The 19272-nt window shown below is 28.5% G+C and overlaps 1 protein-coding gene across 1 annotated transcript; it reads left to right on the top strand.

Annotated features, from left to right (window-relative positions):
- Nucleotides 1–866: 866 nt before the first annotated feature.
- LOC107638155 (B12D protein) lies at nt 867–2170 on the top strand. The gene is made up of 3 exons (XM_016341324.3): nt 867–1027; nt 1239–1327; nt 1483–2170. Exons 1-3 carry the CDS (start codon nt 1004–1006, stop codon nt 1637–1639), a joined length of 270 nt encoding a protein of 89 aa, XP_016196810.1. The 5' UTR covers nt 867–1003; the 3' UTR covers nt 1640–2170.
- Nucleotides 2171–19272: the final 17102 nt, after the last annotated feature.

Below are 19272 nucleotides of genomic sequence, written 5' to 3'. Positions count from 1 at the left end.
TTAAGAAAAGCAATTAACTAATGCAAATATATATGTACACAGAAATTTTTTCATATCTTAATTAAAGAAAACACATTTAAAAATAATTTTGAGATATGAAATTTAAAACAATTCGTACAAGATAAACTCATAAAATACGTATAGTCCAAACCAATGTTTCAATTGATGGACCAAAATATCAATATCAAGCAAATGCAAGTCGCCATAGTATAATAATATAAATTAATCTTTTCATGAAATGAAAAATTTTAATACACTTCTAAAATGGTAAAGCTAATAATAAACCGTTTCAAACACCAGGAAAGACGCCAATTCAAATTGAAAAAAAAAAAAGAAATACTAAAGTATATTTTATATAAATAAACTAAGCCTTATCCAATAATGAAATGAAATTCTTAGTACTTTCAGAAGCGAAAGGGTGGAAGTGATTTCCATTGTCCTAATCTGATCTCTTTCTCACCAATCAAATTAGTTGTCAAAATTTATTATTTTATTCAAAATGGAACATTCTCGTTATAGTTGTCATTACTAATTTGTCAAGGTCTTGTTCTGGGTCAAAATCACACAACTCTATTGGTAGGTCCATAAGGTCAATTATATTATATATATTTTTCCTCTACGTATTTTAATCAATTAATTAATAATATTATTAGCTTATAAAGAATACATAGTATCATGCAAAAACATGAGGCAAGCCCCTGGTTTCATGTTACTAACTAATGAATGTTAAATACTTTACCTTTGAACACAGCACACTGTAATTTAAATTTTAAATGCCACCTTGCATGCCAAGTTTCCTTAATTAATTACAAAGTGATAGCTACAAATTCTACTATATATTATATATATATATAGACATGAATAGCACACAGGAAGAACCATGAAAAGAAAATTAGATCAAATAATCAACCAAATATTTTGAAATCCAAGAAGCAAAGAAGGCATTTCATCTCTTTCTTTTTCCCAAGGATATAAGGATTAAGGAGACAAATTTCCTAAACTAATGGGGCGTTGGATGAAACCTGAGGTATATACACCATGTTATGTTTTATTTATCTTATATTAACGACTTCTTAGATATATAATTAATTATTATATGATATTTCTAACTGTTTTAAAAGGTTGTTACGTTAATTATTCCAAGTCAGTTATATGTGTTACTTTATATTTTGATGCTAATAAAGTTAATTAGTTATGTCATTAATATAATTAATATGAATATGGACGTGAATGTGCAGGTTTACCCTCTAATGGCGGCAATGACATTTGTGACGAGTATGTGCGTCTTTCAATTATCACGAAATTTGATAAGGAACCCTGATGTTAGGTAAAATTCAAATTCAATTACATACAACTAATATATGAAATGTTTAACTTATCCTTAAGTATAATTTTTTTGACATTTCATATATGTTATGTTACATACAATAATATACTATATACTATTACTTGAATTTGTTGAAGAAATGAATATAATTATAGGGTGAGCAAAGCTCGAAGGAACATGGGAGTGTTAGAGAACCGAGAAGAGGGAGAGAAATACGTAGAGCATGGGCTGAGGAAGTTCCTTCGCACTCGACCACCCGAGATTATGCCAACCATCAACCACTTCTTCAGTCGCCAAGATAAATCATCATGAATCCGGCCTCCATTAAAATTCCAATAATTTTATGTGGAGTTGATAATTAAAGACTGTTAGATAATGATTTAATTAAATTTGTTAAATCATCTAACAATTTTTGAATATCAACTTTATATAAATGCACGTGGATTTTCAGCCATCAAACCTTACTTCTCATTTGTGTATTTTAATATTTTGCAAGCGTCTGTACGTTGTTAGTGTCCAAAAATAAGATCATTTTAGGTAATAGAGAGTGTGTGTATTAGTTAACGCTGGTTTAAATGTAGGTTGAAATTTAGGTACAGTCGATTTTACGTGAAGTTGATACTGGAGAGTCATTAGATGATTTAACTGATTTTACTAAATTTTCATCTAACGGCTCTCAGATATCAATTTTACGTGAAGTCGACTTCACCTGAATTTTTACCTTAAATGTAAAACGAAAAAAAAAATTTGTTGAACATATCAATTTTTTTCCTTTGTTATATATAAAAATTGGTTGTTTGTTTACAATAAAAAATATATGTAAAGTCGTTTGTTTTGTTTTTACTATATATTTAATTTTAATCGGGATGATTATCTTTTGAAAAAATAACTATATATACTTAGAAAAATTGTAAATACAGATAAAACTATCTATAAAAAAATAAATTAACTTTGTACTAAAAAAAATGAGCTTCTTTTAACAAAAATAACTAAATATTAAATTTTAGTTGACTTTGTTAAAAAATTATTGATAATTAAAATAATTAAATATTAAATTATAGTTGACTTCGTTAAAAAATTATTAATTTTTAAATGATCGTATAATTAATTGACATTGATATTATTTTTGGATAATAAAATCCCCAATGTTGGGCCTACTATTGGGTTCATTGGATTTAATAATTGCCAAAGGCTTTAAACCCAGACAGCCATGCAGAAACCCAAGTTTTGGTGTTGAGATTGGATCCTTTTTTAGTTTTTTTTTTTTTTTTTTACCTAAGATTGGATCTCTTATACGCCCATATACAAAGTTCTAAGTTGGGGATTATGCAGAGCCCAAATTTTCTTAAGTTGTGATGTATGTTTAATAAATTCATATAATACAGTCCAAAAAATAAAAAACCCAAAAAATAAAAAATAATAATAACCATATGTGATATTTACCACAGTTGAATCTAGAGGAACTCTCAATCGCAACACTCGGCTTAAATTGTACACCCAAAAATAAATAAATAAATAAATAAATTAAATACAAATATTCACAATATTACACGCGGTGGAAATTCAAGTGCAGTCGACTTCACGTGAAGTTGATATCTTAGAGCTGTTAGATGATTTGACTAAATTTTTATCTAACGCCTCTCAGATATCAACTTCATATGAAGTCGATTTCACTTGAGTTTTCACCTATAAATTTAGTATTTTAGTGTCAAGAAAGGAATTTTTTTATTTCAATTTGTATAACAATAAAAACACTGAACCAAAATAGATTTGCTTTAGTCTCTGACCTAATTCCAAACAAAGGGATATCTAAGTTAAAAGAAAAAAAAAATTGATGAGTTTTGTTGAAATCAAATAAAGGAACAAGGCTATATGATAGAACCTACAAAGAAAAAAGAAAAAGTTCATGTCAATTGAAAATACCTCAAACACACATTCTTTAGGTACATATGATGATTCTATGAGATGCTGGTACACCATATGTTATCATGCAACATTGTGCTCCTCCCCCATGTTTTATGTATGAATAATGGCCTTCAAGTTAAGAATATGATTAAAACTATATAATAAAAAAATAACTTTTGGAAAACTTAAAAACAAGCATAATTCATTTTAATTTAATTCCAACTCCTGGCTACCCTATGACCCGACATAGAGGCCTTAGTATTTTTTTTTTTAAATGTACTATAATCATCAATGTGTATGCCTTTTATTAGTTAATTTGATAACAACTTAGTTGTATTTCATCATCCAAAATCTAAAATTTTTTGTTGGTCCCCTATTAGTTTAATTTAATACTTTCTAGACATTTTTTTTCCCTAGTCTTTTTCAATTTTAAATTTCTAGGATAATAAAACTAAAACCTCTCAGCATAAAGAAATTAATTATACAGGCTTACTTATTACACTATTGCACACATTATTATTAAGAGTCCCACAAAAAAATAATAAATAAAATAAAACTTAAATAAAGTACAATCAAAGCATGATTGTCAAACGCATGTGAAATATCGCTTTCATTTAGGGAATCATTGTTTTCCATACTTTGCATCAACCAAGCATGACTTTGGAGATATGCATGCATGCTCATCAATTTGATTTGAAGATTTTTCAAATCTCAATTTGGAAACTACTTAATATGGAGGACACTAATAATTTTGTGTGGTACATATTGGATTTATTTGGAAATTTAAAAGTAGCTAGTAGGATCATTATTTTTATTTAGGTGGAAATTCAGGTGCAGTCGACTTCATGTGAAGTTGATAGTTGAGAGGCGTTAGATGATTTGATTGATTTGACTAAATTTTCATCTAACGACTCTCAATTATCAACTTCACGTGAAGTCAACTACACCTAAGTTTCTACTTTTTATTTAAGCCAACCTAAATTTTTAGGGTCCCTTAGGAAGTTATTTTAACTTGGAAGAGCCATTAATAATTCTTTTTATGTTAATCAGATTGAATTGTTCGAGTAATTAGTTCACTAATTCGTTTAAATAAATATTGAAATTTTAAATTTCGTTTTATTTATACAGTAATTTATTCGCTAACAATTTTTGAATAAAATTTAAATCTATAAACAATTAATTTTTTATTTTGTCGGATTAAAAAATAGCGTGAAAAACCAAAATAATTCCTTTTACATTATGCGAGCATAGAAAATGTATCCACCGACAGATTCTTGAGAGAATGAATTGAAGGAGTCAAAGAGACTCACAAGATTTTGAGGAAAAAGAGGCATCAAGTCAATATATCATGTTGTGAATTTGCACTATTCAACAACACACACACATTCCAATGGTTTTATATTATAACTTTAGATTAGTTTATAGTCTCTAATGAAATTAATTAACCTCTCCTTGAGCAACATAAAAATCAGTTATGTATTTTATGAATCATGTGATTGGGTAGGTTAGGACATATCTCCTACACACATGCTAGCTATAGCAATATTAATTAGAATAATTAATAATCATATAAAATTAAAAATACTAATTGATTAAACTCATTTGAAACTTTCATATGAAATAGCTAGTACTATGATTAGCCAAATATTTTCTCTCTCCCAAGATGATTAGGTTGCCTTGTGCATGAAAAGTGGGGTTCATGTGTCATTAGGAATATGGGGATGGATTTCAATTAATTTACTACAAAAAAGGGAGACAAATGGGAGCAAGGGGGAAATTTTTGTTGTGACTATTCTTAGAGAAGTTTCTTAATTATGATTGATTGATTGCACAACTTGTTTTAACTATTGCTTGTATTCTTGGGCTACATCAAGAATGTTGTGTTGTCATCATTGTGTCGAGTAATCGGTTTACTCGTTCACTTAAATAAATATTAAGAATTTAAATTTTATTTTGTCCATATAATAATTTATTGGTCAACAATAGATCTTTAAATAAAGTTTTAATTTGCGATGAATTAATCATTAGTCCGTCGAGCTAAAAGAAAAAAATAATTATGTAAGCAAACTTCAAGGTTTAATTATTGAGAGCTGATGAATTCCTAATCCTCTTAATTATAGTACTAGTATGGTACTTTAGCATTATTTGTATCGATTCACAAAAAGTCCAAAAACTGCATCATGACCAATTAAACATGATGATGTGGGTCTAAATCAAATCAAAATAAACCTAACCTGATATATCTTAACGCATATACTATATTTCTTAGACAACGTAAAGGAAGAAAATTAGCTTTAAAATTAACGCAATAATGATATAAAATCCTAGTAATAATCTACTTCTAAATATTAATGGCTGGGAAGAAAAAGGTAAATAATATAGTATGAAGCACAAAAAATTATATAATTGTATGAAGAATAACGTAAGCATTTTTATTTAATTTAATGTTATTGACATTTTTATAAATTATGAGATCAACTAGGAAAGCCAACTTTAATTTTTAGTTAATATTAACTAATTTTTAAAAATTATCTTTTAACTTTAAAATTATTTTTTAATTTTAAATTCTAAATCTTAATGATAAATCTCAAATTCTCTAAAAAACAAGAGTCGGAAAAAGTTTTATAATAAAAATAGTTAATATTGCCTAATTAAAAATTAATTTTATTTATTTATTCATAAATTATGTTACAAACATAACTATTTATATACCTTTTTTATTAGTTTAAATTTTTGAGAGAAATAGTTTCATGACATGATATATATCAAAACTTTTATAATAAAAAAGTTTAAAATTCGATTATTTGTATCTCAAAAAAAAATATAAAAAAAAATAAAAATATATGCAAATCTAAAAAAAAAATTTGTTTGAGAGAATATATTAAAAATATAATCATTTATGTACGTCTTTCTATCGGTATAAATTTTAAGAAAAAATAATTTTATGACAAATTAAATCTTACCCTAATTATTTTTGGGTTAACAAATAAAAGATATAAGTAGAAAAATTTAATCCCAAAAAACTTGAATTGTTGGAAAACACTGAAGCAGTTTTTGCCTTGACATTATTAATGTTTACTTTTACCGTTGAAAATGAAATTGTTATCCCTAGTTAATGCAGAGCATTAATGTAGAAACAAGAATATCGATGAGGTCGTAGATGAAGGTACAAAAACTCGGAAAGGCAAGTGTGTGAGGTACTTGTCAATGGTTTTGTTTTGGTATAGGAAGGACGATTGTGATATTCCCACGAGGGGGTAACATGCAAAATCAAGAATAATGGTTCCTTCAATTCTTTTATTTATTTATTTTTGTGGCACAAGATAGATAGAGAGAAAGAGAAGTTCCGAAAAGGCATATTATATATAGAGCCCCACAAGGGTCTTAAGTTTGATGCTCATTGTGGCCAAGCAGCCACCGGAATCACATGCCTCTTGCTACCCTTTTGCAACATATGGTTACCTAATTCTGCCCTTCTAACCAAAGGGAATTCAACATTTTTATTCATTTCATTTTTTTTGCATTAGTGGGAATGAAAGAAACAACAACAACAAAGACAAAACTCACTCATATCCCTCAACTCAACTATCTATATTTTTTTATATATATGAAATCAAATTAGGGGGGGGACCTTCAACACATGGGGTGGGTGTGTTTGTGGAGCCATTGCCAAAAACCATAAAGCTAAGAATCTTTTCCCTTTTTCTTTCTTTTTTTTTTTATTTTTGGTTGCAAATTTGTTGTGTTTGTTTAATTTTCATTTGAGGCATATATATAGTCTTGGATGAGCCAAGTTGTGGGTTAAATAAGGTGAAAATTCATGTGAAGTCGACTTCATGTGAAGTTGATATTTGAGAGCCGTTACATGCCGTTAGATAAAAAATTAGCCAAATTAATCAAATCATCTAACGGCTCTTAGGTATCAACTTCACGTGAAGTCGACTGCACCTGAGTTTCCACCGTTAAATATATATGATGACAACATTTATTTAATTTTTGAGAAGGAATTGAAATAAATCAATTTTGATATTTTTTTATATATCTAATCTTTTAGTGTATATATATTTTTAGTAGATTAAAGATTAATTTATTGCAAACGAATTTATTGTCACAAAAAAAAATTTTTTTGACACTTATTTAAATAGAATAAAATAATTACTCAATCTATTTTTTTAAATCGGTTTATTCAATCTTAACCTTAATGATAATTATATGGAGAGTCTGTGTTAATCAAGTATACTAGAAGGATGATATTATGAGATACGTTTAAAGTATAGTTAATTAGTATGCACTTTATTTATTAACACTAGCAATCAATCAAATTTAAAATTTTGAATGACAACTCAAATAGTGTATGAGAGATTTGACTTTAATTGATAACCTGATGTGGCAATAGTATGTGGGTAAATGACATAAAATGTTGTACATTATTGTTTATTTTTCAAATTAAATCCATAAGCTTATCGGCACATACTCATACATTAAGATGTACACTCGAGAAAAGTGACAAAGAAAATATGGTTGGGCAAAATCTGGTAAGAGCAAAATCACTGTTATCTCCCTATTTCATTTTATTTTATTTTTATTTTTATTTTTATTTTCATCATGCGTTGCTTGTATTGAACGTTCTAAAAGCATGATTCAATCAAATAACAAAACTCTTGCCCTTTTGTTGATGTTATATAATAGTAACTTCTAATAAAAGTCATGCAACTTTGTATATAGGCAAATTAATTATTGTAATAAATACTTATTTTTATTTCTAAAATCAGATATTAACTTCGTTTATGTAGTAAGATGATAATAACAAGGGAGAAACTCAGGTGCAGCTGACTTCACGTGAAGTTGATATTTGAGAGCCGTTAAATAATTTAACTGATTTGACTAAATTTTCATCTAACGACTCTCATGCATCAACTTCGAGTTTTTACCTAATAATAATAATACAATTAATATTTTTATATTTTATAAAATATAATAATAAATCAACATATATCTTTGTCAAAAGTAGTGAGTTATATGCACATAACAATTACATCTTTTTTATTCACTAGAGATATTCCAACTTCTTTAATATATATTAGGTCATATATACTAAACTGTTATTAATCAAACTTAATCCATCCTTCATTGGATGCTACATTTCCAAGTAGAATATGCTGAGAGTAGCTGGTCAAAACTATACATACTTGAATGACATGACATAATGGTACACTAGGATGTTCACTACTATGCAGAGATTCCATGGTTCTCTTCATTTCAATATAATCATTCATATGTAACATATGTTTTATTAATATTTGTAATATTGAGATTTAGACACTCACATGGATATATATTCTATTTTTCTTAATTTATTTATTTTCATATATTTCAAAATTTTCAATTATTTTTGTTCAATTAGTTTTAATAATTCTTTATATTTGAAAATCATCTTCCTTCAGTTAAATAATTCAAGGAAAGCATTGACACAAATGACATATATGAATAAGTTAGTTATTGAATTAATGGTATATAATTAAATTCAAAATAATCTAAAATATATAAGGGATTGAATTAGATAATAAAAGGATAAAACACGAAATTAAAAACGATCTAATAATCTTCTGTTGCCTAAAAGATCGATTGATTATAGCTAGTACTAGTGTAATATATTGAAGAATGTTATAGGTACTATTTTGTATATATTTTAATTTTTTTTACATATTTTATTTTTAAAATTATTAAAAATTTATCTATTATGTTATTAAAATTAAAAAAAAATAAAAGAAACATAGGTAAAAATAATATAAAATAAAATAGTATAGATATTATTTCTTTCTATAGTATATATAACATTGAGGAATGAAATTATTTAAGTGTAGGTGGTGCAAGAGCTAGGAAGTGTGGACCACGCCACACGTGAAATCACAAAGCGTCTCATTCATTCTGCCACACTATGCTGTACTGTACTATATTTCAAGCGTGCGCTTTTCATACTCTAAATTATTAATTATTATTAATTAACTAACTACTTAATTAGATTTTAATAAAGACAAATTAAATAATATTTAAAAGTTTCCCAATCCCCAAGATTTAGAAAGGCAACCGATTCGAGCTAGCTAGATTCGATAAAGGTCTATTTGGAGAGGTCTATAAATATATTTTTATTTTTAATTTATGAAAAATTATAATATTAATATTTGATATAATTTTTAAAATTAATTTGTAGTTTTTTAAAAAATAATTTAAATATTTATAAAAGAGTTAAAAAAATTATTTTTTTATAATAAAACTTTTTTTATAATTTTTTTAAATAAGTTTTTTTAAAACTAAAAAATCAAATACAAAATATTTTTTTTATAAATTACTTTTAATTTAAGTGTTTATATTTTAAATTCTTTTTTCAAAAAAACTTAATTAAATTATTTATTCAAACGTACTCAAAATACATGCTGAAAATATAATTTTACTTTTACCTCTACAGAAACTTAATTATTTTGATTCTAATTTTAATGTATTAATAGTATAAAATATTTTATATAATTTTATAATTATATTTATTTTTTTAGATAATTATTTTTTATACTGTTAATATAAAAGATAATTATTTTTATTGATATATATATATATATATATATATATTTTACTCTGTATTAAAATTAAATTCAATTAATTTATATGATGTAGTACGTTTTACCCCGCAGAAAATGTAAAAAATGCATGATTATCTTACTATGATCAATATATAACATCTTTGGGTTTTAGGGTTGGATCAAATGTGAGATATAAGTTATCTTGAGTGGATACAGAGTATTTGTGATTAAAATTAGCTGATGATAAATATTTAACAACGAACTCATCAATTCTAATCAATATTTAATATTATAAAATAGTGACATGCATCAATTGCAACAACATACACCATGATCAAGTTCTCTGCAAGAGACCTTCATTAACTATTAAACCTCACATAAGGGAGTTTAGACTATGAAATGAAAATTATAATAACTTAAATCCACTGCCCCTTTTTGGAGAGTGTTGATAGGAAAAAGACACGTGTGCATATATATCATTCTTTCTTAATGTTAGATATGTAATTATTATGTGTCTGTTTTTATTGGCTTAAATTTTTAAAAGAATTTATTTCATAATTTATTAATAAAAATATTATAATAGTAATCTAAAAATTTAAAATTTGATTGTTATTGATCCTAAAAAAATAAAAGACATATTCAACAATTCATGTAAATTTAGGTGACTCTTTATGTATGTGAGAAGATGCATTAAATATATAATTTTTTATCGTTCAAATTAAAAAAAAATGATTACATGACATTTATGTGTTCAAATTTTATATTTTTTGTTAATTAAATAAATATTAATTTTTTATTTTATACTTTATATTAATAATTTAAATTTAATATTTAAAATATATATTTTTCTTTTAAATTAATTTTCAAAAAATATTGGAGTCCTTATTTATATATATATATATACACACACCTACTTAATTAACTTTATGAAATTAAGCTTGTTGCATTGTGACAAGTGCAAGCACAAGCCAAGTGACTAAGTAACGAAAACTAAATGGAACCCTTTTTTTTTAATTTAAAGAGTAAAATATAATTTTCAATTTTTTTAATATTTTTTATTTTCTTTTAATTTGTAAAATATATAATAAAAAATTAAATTTTATTTTTTTAAGTGAAAAAAAAATGAGAACATGTATTGAAAGATGATATAGTAAGAGATTAAGATAAGATGACTTGGGGAATAAACAGAGGTGACGTAATTGTAGCAAAGAGACACAAAGGAAATGGTAAAATACATGCACCAACACCATAGTAAGTGACAAATACATCAATTCAATGAATATTGAATACAAACAGGTGCACGTGGATACGACCTACCACACGTGTACTCAATCATCGATTTGGTGTCTTTCTCTCTCTTCTTTGCCTCTTCCTATTACACTTCCATTATTATTATGCCTTTCTAGGTACACTATTATTTAACTATTTATTTATTCATATTTTTTAATAATCATAACTATTAATTCAGTATGGAAATCTTAAATATAAATATTTTGAGAAAAACTCAAAATAATCCTAACAATTATTTCGAAAGACAACAAAGTTTTTGACAAAAAAAAAAATTAATTCGACCTCTGACAATTATTTTAAAAGAACAACTAGATTTTTGTGCTAAAAAAAGTCAATATTATTTTTTTTGACACAGGGACTAGTCAGTCACAAAAAAAATCAGAGATTAAATTGGGTGTTTTTTTTTTGAGATTTCGTTGTCCTTTCAAAGTAATTGTCAGGGATCTATTCACTCAAATATTTTTGTAACAAAATTTCAGAATAATAATTTAATTCAAATTTTTTATTTATAAAAATTATTTTAATTTTTCTAAATTCTTAAAAATCAAATAATTAATCTTTATGAGTAAAAATTAATAATCCATATATTTAATGTCTCTGAGCTGTGCCGAGAGAAACTGATGGTGTAGCTGCTAGCTACTAGCTAGTGCTAGACCTAGCTTATAGGTCTGCACAAGAATGCATTAACTTTATTGAATATTACTGTAATTTATTCTTTTTGAAGTTGGCAACTGAGCCTCACATTGTGAGTCTCAAGGAGAACGACAGGACTCAAATGGGGTTTAATTCCTATTTAATTTTTGGCAGTGTTCTTGACTTCTTGTAACATGGTGGCCTTAGGTTTGGGAGAAAGTATAAATAGAAATATTACTATAGATGTTATTTTTGTGTATAAATGTTTTTTTTAGTATTAAAAATAATTAATAAAAAATGAAAGAACATAAAAAGTTGTATTTTTATATTAAAAATATATATTCAAAATTACCCTTAAAAATTATGCAAATATTAATTCTTAAATATGTTATTAAAATTTAACCTTATAAAATGTGTATTTTTTATTTTTCTATCTTTTTTTTTGTTTTGGTCTTAAAAAATTTAAAAGTCTTAGTTTTTAATAATCTCTATAGTTAGTCTGATATATTAAATGTGTTGTTGTGATTAAAATTAAAATATTTGTAATAGTACTTTTATTTAAATAATTTGTAAAAAAGGGCAAAAAAAATTTAATGCATTAAAAAATTGAAAATTTTAAATTTATAACAATGAAAAAAATTAGTGTAAAAGATAGTTTAATTCACGAAATTCACTTTCAAAAATTAAAATGTGTCCCTTAGTGTGAAGTTATTAAGAATTAATTTATGTATGTACCTGTAATTTGAATGATACACAGACAAATTATATTATAAAACGTGACACAAAATTAACACATGCATTGTGACATTTGCCACTACCACTTATATCAACATGTTATATATCACTATTAATTTATTATCAGAACATTACATATAGTCAAATTATAATATAATACGTATTATTAATAGTCTATATTATTAAACCACTTCAAAAAGTTGTTAAGAGAAAAATAGTAGCCAATTTCAAAAATATTTTTTTGTGAAATTAAAATCACATAAAACAATTTTTATATAGGACACCAATCTTATGGAAATTTTTCGAGCTTTAGTCACTAAGATAATCCTTTTAAGAGAAATAGAAACCATAAAATGTGTATTTTCTCAAGACATAAAAGTTTTATTTCAAGTATTAACTAAAATATTAATGATGCTTTTAATTGTACCAATTTTCTGTTCTAGTCTTAGTGCTTTGCTAGAATTTTAAACCCTTCTACTAGAATTTTAAATTCAATAGAGTTCTTTTACGTCTCTGATCTTAGATCAGAACTATATTATATCTCAATGAGTGCTCCTACAATGAGTAATGGATGATAGAAATTACGGTGGAGGGAGAATGATGAGGAAGGTGTCATCTTTTTTTATGAAAAGGATGTAGAAAAAATTTTATAAAAGTGTTGGAAGAGTTTAGTGGGTAAAATTTGTGCGGATCGATCTTTAATTTTGGTACTATTGAAAGGGCTATGAGATTAATCTGAAATCAGCCAAAAAATTTCAAAGTTCAAGAATTAAGGAAAGGGAAATTTTTTTTCAATTTGTTGATCGAAAATATTTTCGATAAGAGTTGATCGATTCGAAATGAGTCAGGTATGATTTTTCGAAAAGATATACGCATGAATTTGAGGTTGGAAGTAATAAGCGCTGATTTGGATTTTGATTGTGTTTGTTAATCGAATGGGCCTAATCGAATAGGAGATTCGATTAGAGAAATTGAGTAAGGTCTTTGATGTGCTGATCGATTAGTCACAGAAGTGGAGCAGTTAGTGGCTTTCATTACACGAAAAAATTATGGGGAATATCTACAATCATGCGGCGGGAACGTTTACTAAGAGAGACTGCACTTCAAATTTGAAATTTCGTTTTTAATTGTAAATTAATTGTCAGTTATGTAAGATTAGCCTATAAATACTAAAAAGTGTTAGTGAATAAGGGTTGGAACTTTTACTCAGAAAAAACACTCAAGCACATTCACATCTCAGTGAATTCCTGAGTTTGCAATCGAGTTAACTTTTCTGTAGGGTTCCTTCCATCTTTTTCATTATTTTAATTTACTTTTCGTCTAATCGAAGACGCTTTGATGCACTTTTAGAAAATTGGTACTCGCACAGAGGAGTAGGTTTCGCTCCCAGACCACTATATATCGAACCACTATCGATTTGCGAAAAAATCGACAAAACACAATTATTTTTTGAAAAGGAAGTAGATTTGTTAAGAATTGAAAAAGGAGGGTCATGGTTATTTAAGAATTACATAATTAATTTGCAAAGATGGAGAGAAGAATTGGTGGGTGAGTATGATAAATTAGTGCTAGTTTTAATATGGATTTAATTGTGGAGAATCCCAAAATAGTACAAAACAAAAAAATTGAGAAGAAAAATTAGAGGTAATCTGAAAAAAGTTTTAGATGTTGATATTCTCAATAAAGGAGACAGGAAATCGAATCTTTAAGATGCAAATTGTATGGATGTTACTAAACCATTGAGAAGAATATTAAAAATTACAGGGCCAAACAAGAAAATACTTGAGCTTGCTGTGAAGTATAAGCATATTGGATGTTTTTGCAATTCTTGTGCCCATGTGGGGCATGAAAGTAGAATATGCAGAGCACTTATCTTGAAGATTCGACAAAAGGAGAGGCAAAGAAAAAGAGGTGGGGAGACTGGCTTAAAGCTGATCAAATTGGATGGAGGATAGAGCACCAAAAGGAGAATGATAATCCTAATATGCCAGTGATAGAAGTATGCCTAAAAGAGAAATCAAACCGTCTAACACCTGTTAGTCTCTTGAAAAGCATTGCTAGCCTATCTTTTCAAGAGAAAAAGAGACAAATTGAGGACAAAGAATGCAGTTCTACGATTGGAGATGGAGAAAGAAGGCTGCAAAATAAGGAGAACCAAGGAGGTATCACGAAGAGAAACTTAATTCAAATCCAGCATCCCAAACAACTAGCTGAACTTGTGAAAGTTGATTCTCCGCTAACTGGTTTTCAAATGGGTCAACACTCAAATTATCACTCTGGAAAAAAAGAGATCAATGAAAATAAAACAAATGGCTAGAAGAATAGGGAGAAAGAGAGCAAAATTAGCAGTGAGATAAGGAGGACAGTGAAAGAGCACCAAGAAATGTTCAAGAAGCAATGCATCAGCGATGACAATTCAAAATTGAAGGGGAAGGATACCAACCCTCAATTGGCACCCTAGGAGATATGAAAATACTGATATAAAACTGTCGAAATTGGGAGAAACCTCTGACAGTTTATAATATACAAGAGATCAATAGATCTCATTCTTTCGAGGTATTGTTCCTCTATAAAACCAACAACAGTACCTTGTTTGTGACTAGTCAGTGTAATAAGTTGGGATTTGAGAATGTTTAGTGTGTGGAACCCTAAGAAATGGCTGAAAATTTAGTATTGACATGAAAAAAATGGTGCTACAATCTCAGTAGTTCAATGTGAAGAATTCTTTATTTATTGGAGGTGGAAAGATCAGTTGAATATGAGGACATGGGATCTGCTTATTGTGCATTTTCATAGTAAAGAGGGGATGCGTTCTGAACAATATGGAATTAACTTAAACCAATTAACTTCGGTGAGCAATCACTATTTGGTTTTAGGTGATTTCAATTCAATTTCAGCCATGGAAAAAAAAAGGGAAAATGAAATCACTTTCATCCATAGACGAATTCAACAATTTTATCAACTTGGAAGGTATGGTAGATGTGGAATAGTAGGTTTACATGGTCTAATAGAAAATTTGAGAATTTGATTCAAGAGAGATTGGATAGATGCATTGCCTCAATTAGATGGTTGGAAGACTATCCAAGAGATAGCGTGCTTCACTTGGATGATCAAAGTTCAGACCATAGACCGATTGTGGTTAGTTTGGAAGTGATGCAGAGAAAAGCCAAAAAATGCTTCAAATTTCAAGAAAGATGGTGTGAAAATGAAGAAGTAGTGCAAATTGTCAGGTATGGAGTGAATCAGCTCAAGGATCTCCTATGTTCCAATTGTTTACAAAATTGAAAAGTGTAGACATCAGTTAGTAAATGGCAGCAGAAACAAGTCCAAATTCACTAAAACAGATTCAAGAGCTAAAGAAAAAATCGAAGAGGAGAAAAATAAAGAAGTCTAGACGGATAGAATCATTGTTCAATCATTAGAAGAAGAGTTGGTTGAAGCGTATCTATGTGAAAAAAGGTATTGGAATGAAAAACCAAGAGTGTGATGACTTAAATGGAGAGACCAAAATACCAGATTTTTTCATTCCAAGACAAAAATCAGAAACAAAAACAATAGAATTCAGAAGGTGGAAAATAAAAATGGTTGTTTTAGCTCCGATGCTGAGGGTATTGGTTAGATTGCTCAGAGATATTTTAAATAATTATTCACAACAAATATCCAACAGATCCATCAAAGATGATTATGACTATAAGAAGAAAAGTTATAAGAAGAAACAACTGACTACTTACAAAACCGGTGTGTGAAACAGATATAAAAAAGGTTGTGTTTTCATGAATCCCTTTTCAACTCCAGGGGAAGATGGGTACACAGCGAAATTCTTTCAATTCTTTTGGAGCACTATAAAAGAAGATGTTCTTAAGGCAGTGAAAAGTTTCTTTACGGGAGGTAAAATCCTCAAATCTTTTAATCGCACTCTGTCTCATCCCCAAAATTAATAGCGATATTACAATGGCTCAAGTAAGACTTATTAGCTTGAGCACAGTGTTTTACAATATCATTTCAAAAATACTTATTCATCGATTGCAATTTATCATGAATAAAGAAATTAGTGACAATCAGAGTGCATTCATAAAGGGTAGGTTAATAAGTGATAATGTCTTAATAGCTCATAAATTCATGCATTTTTTGAAAAACAAGAAAATTGGTGAATGGGATATGGCACTAAAATTGAACATGGGTAAGGCATATAATAGGGTAGAATGGGATTTTCTTTAGAGAGTTATGCAACAGTTAGGTTTTTGTGATCAATGGATTAATTGGTTACAAAAATCTGTTTCTACTGTTTCCTATTCTGTTACTGTGGATGGTCAACCTATGATTTTTTTTAGACTTACAAGAGGACTCCGACAAAAAAAATTCTCTATCTCCCTATCTTTTCATTCTTTGTGCAGAGGAGTTATCCCATCTGCTCCACAGAGTAGAACAGAATAATGAATTAGTGGGACTTCAAATAAACAGTAGATACCCTACGATTAGCCGCCTGTTTTTCACTGATGATTTTATAATTTTCACCAAAGCAAACTCTCAGGCATGTCAGAATTTAATGTAGATCCTACAGTTTTATGGAAGCATAAGTGAGCAGACCTTGCAAGCTTGCTTCAAGTTCCCATTATTGGCACACAAGACCGATATCTGGGCCTTCCTACCACCGTACAGAGATCAAAGAAATTAACTTTTAGATTTGTTAAGGAAAAGGTTGTCAAAAACTACAGCAGTGGCAACGTTCCTTGCTATCTGTTAGTGGACGTGAGGTGCTAATCAAATCTATTGGCTCAGCGATTCCAATATACACGTTGGGATGCTTCAAATTTTCTGAAACATTTGTAGAAGACATTCAGAAATAATTGATGCAATTTTGGTGGGGTCAAAAATAGGGAGAAAGGAAAATGCAATTGATCAAATGGGACATACTGTGCAAGCCAAACATCAAAGGAGGCTTGGGGTTCAAAGACCTTAAAGCTTTTAATCTAGCAATACATGATAAACAGGGCTAGAGACTTGTTACCAAACCTAACTTACTGATCACTAAGGTGTACAGAAGTAAGTATTTCAGGCATTCATTCTTTCTAAAAGTTGAAGTGGGTCACAATCCATCTTGAGTATGGAGGAGTTTGTTCGAGGGAAGGAAGATTCTAGAAAAAGGTGCATTCTGGCAAATAGGCAAAAGATCCATGGTTCAAATTTAGAAGAATTATTGGGTTGGGAGACAAGGTCCACTAATCAACAGGCCAGAACAACAGATTAACACAATCCTGACTTGAGTTTCTCAACTCTTGACAAATAATGGAGAATGGGATGTAAACTTAATTAACAACAATTTTAATTCAGATGTCGCACAGGCCATAACCCAGATACAAATTTAACAAGATATAATTAAATGGAGAGAGGAGAAAAAAAGTTCTTGTACGGTGACTTCTGGTTACAAGATTGATTTCCAATTTTTTCATGTACCGTTTGAAGCTTTGCCATACTATTTTGTGGATCGAAAGCTGCAGTCTTCGATTTGGGATATGAAATGCCCAGGTAAGATGAAGATCTTGTTTTAGAAAATAATCCACGAAGATCTTTCAGTCAAACAGAAATTAAATACTAAGATTTTAACCATTAACAGTCTCTGTCTAAGGTGCAATTAGAAAAGAGAATTTGTTTTTTTATTGTCTGTTTATATGCTTGTATTCAAGACAGATATAAAATCTTGCCAACAGATCTATCAAAAATTAGAGCGAAGATAATGAAAATGAATTTTTCAAAAAATAATGGGAAGAGACTTGCAATGAAATGAAAAGACGAAAACATGAAAAAAGAAAATAAGGTTTTATCGCTATTTTGGTGTAGAGATTGTGAATTGCCAAAAACAAATGAATTTTTGAAAGACAGATGATGACACCACCGGCAGAAATTTTGAAGAAAGCTGAACTCGTCCATAAAGAAATTTTCTATCGCACAGCTATAAGACCGACTATACTTTATGGTACGGAGTGTTGGGTGGCTAAAGGAGAGCACGAACATAAGCTGAGTGTGACAGAGATGAAGATGTTGAGATGGATGAGTAGTCATACGCGATTGGATAAAATAAGGAACGAAGATATAAGGGAGAGTTGGAGCAGCACCCATTGTGGAAAAGATGGTTGAATCGCGTCTCAGGTGGTTTGGACATGTGAGAAGAAGACCGATAGAACATCTATTCAGGAGGGTGGATAAGATGGAAGATGGACAAGGGGTGAAAGGCAAAGGAAGACCTAATAAGACCATCCATGAGGTGATCAAACGAGATCTACATGTAAACGGTCTTTCTGTAAATATGATACATGACAGAGCACAATAACATCGTTTAATTCATGTAGCCGACTCCATTTAGTGAGACAAGATTTTATTGTTATTGTTGTTGATGTTGTTGTTGTTGTTGACCACTTTTTCCTAAATTCTAATCTACTTTCACTTTCTTAATGTTATTAGATGTCGCTTGGGTTAATGTATGTCCATCTTTACCACTGCTTGTTCGTTTTTAACTTTTTGTATTCTTTTCCAATTGATTGAATGCATTACTATCTTTAGGGAAAAAAAAAAAAAAACTGTACCAATTTTCTAATATTAAATTTTATAGTTTATCTTAGTGGATTTAATAATATTAAAACAGGAAGTAACCACATAGGATTCTTACACTATATACCAAACAACTTCCATGAATATTTGATAATGCAACCCAAGAAAACCAGTGTGTGGGGTCCCAACAAACATGGCAATTAGATTACTCAAATCGGTTGAATAATTCCACAAAAGCTATAACATCCATGTCAAAGAAAC

The sequence above is a fragment of the Arachis ipaensis genome, chromosome B4 (assembly GCF_059453495.1).
Source record: "Arachis ipaensis isolate K30076 ecotype BB chromosome B4, ASM5945349v1, whole genome shotgun sequence".
NCBI classification, from domain to species: Eukaryota; Viridiplantae; Streptophyta; class Magnoliopsida; order Fabales; family Fabaceae; genus Arachis; species Arachis ipaensis.
This window is presented reverse-complemented; position numbering and strand designations above follow the sequence as displayed.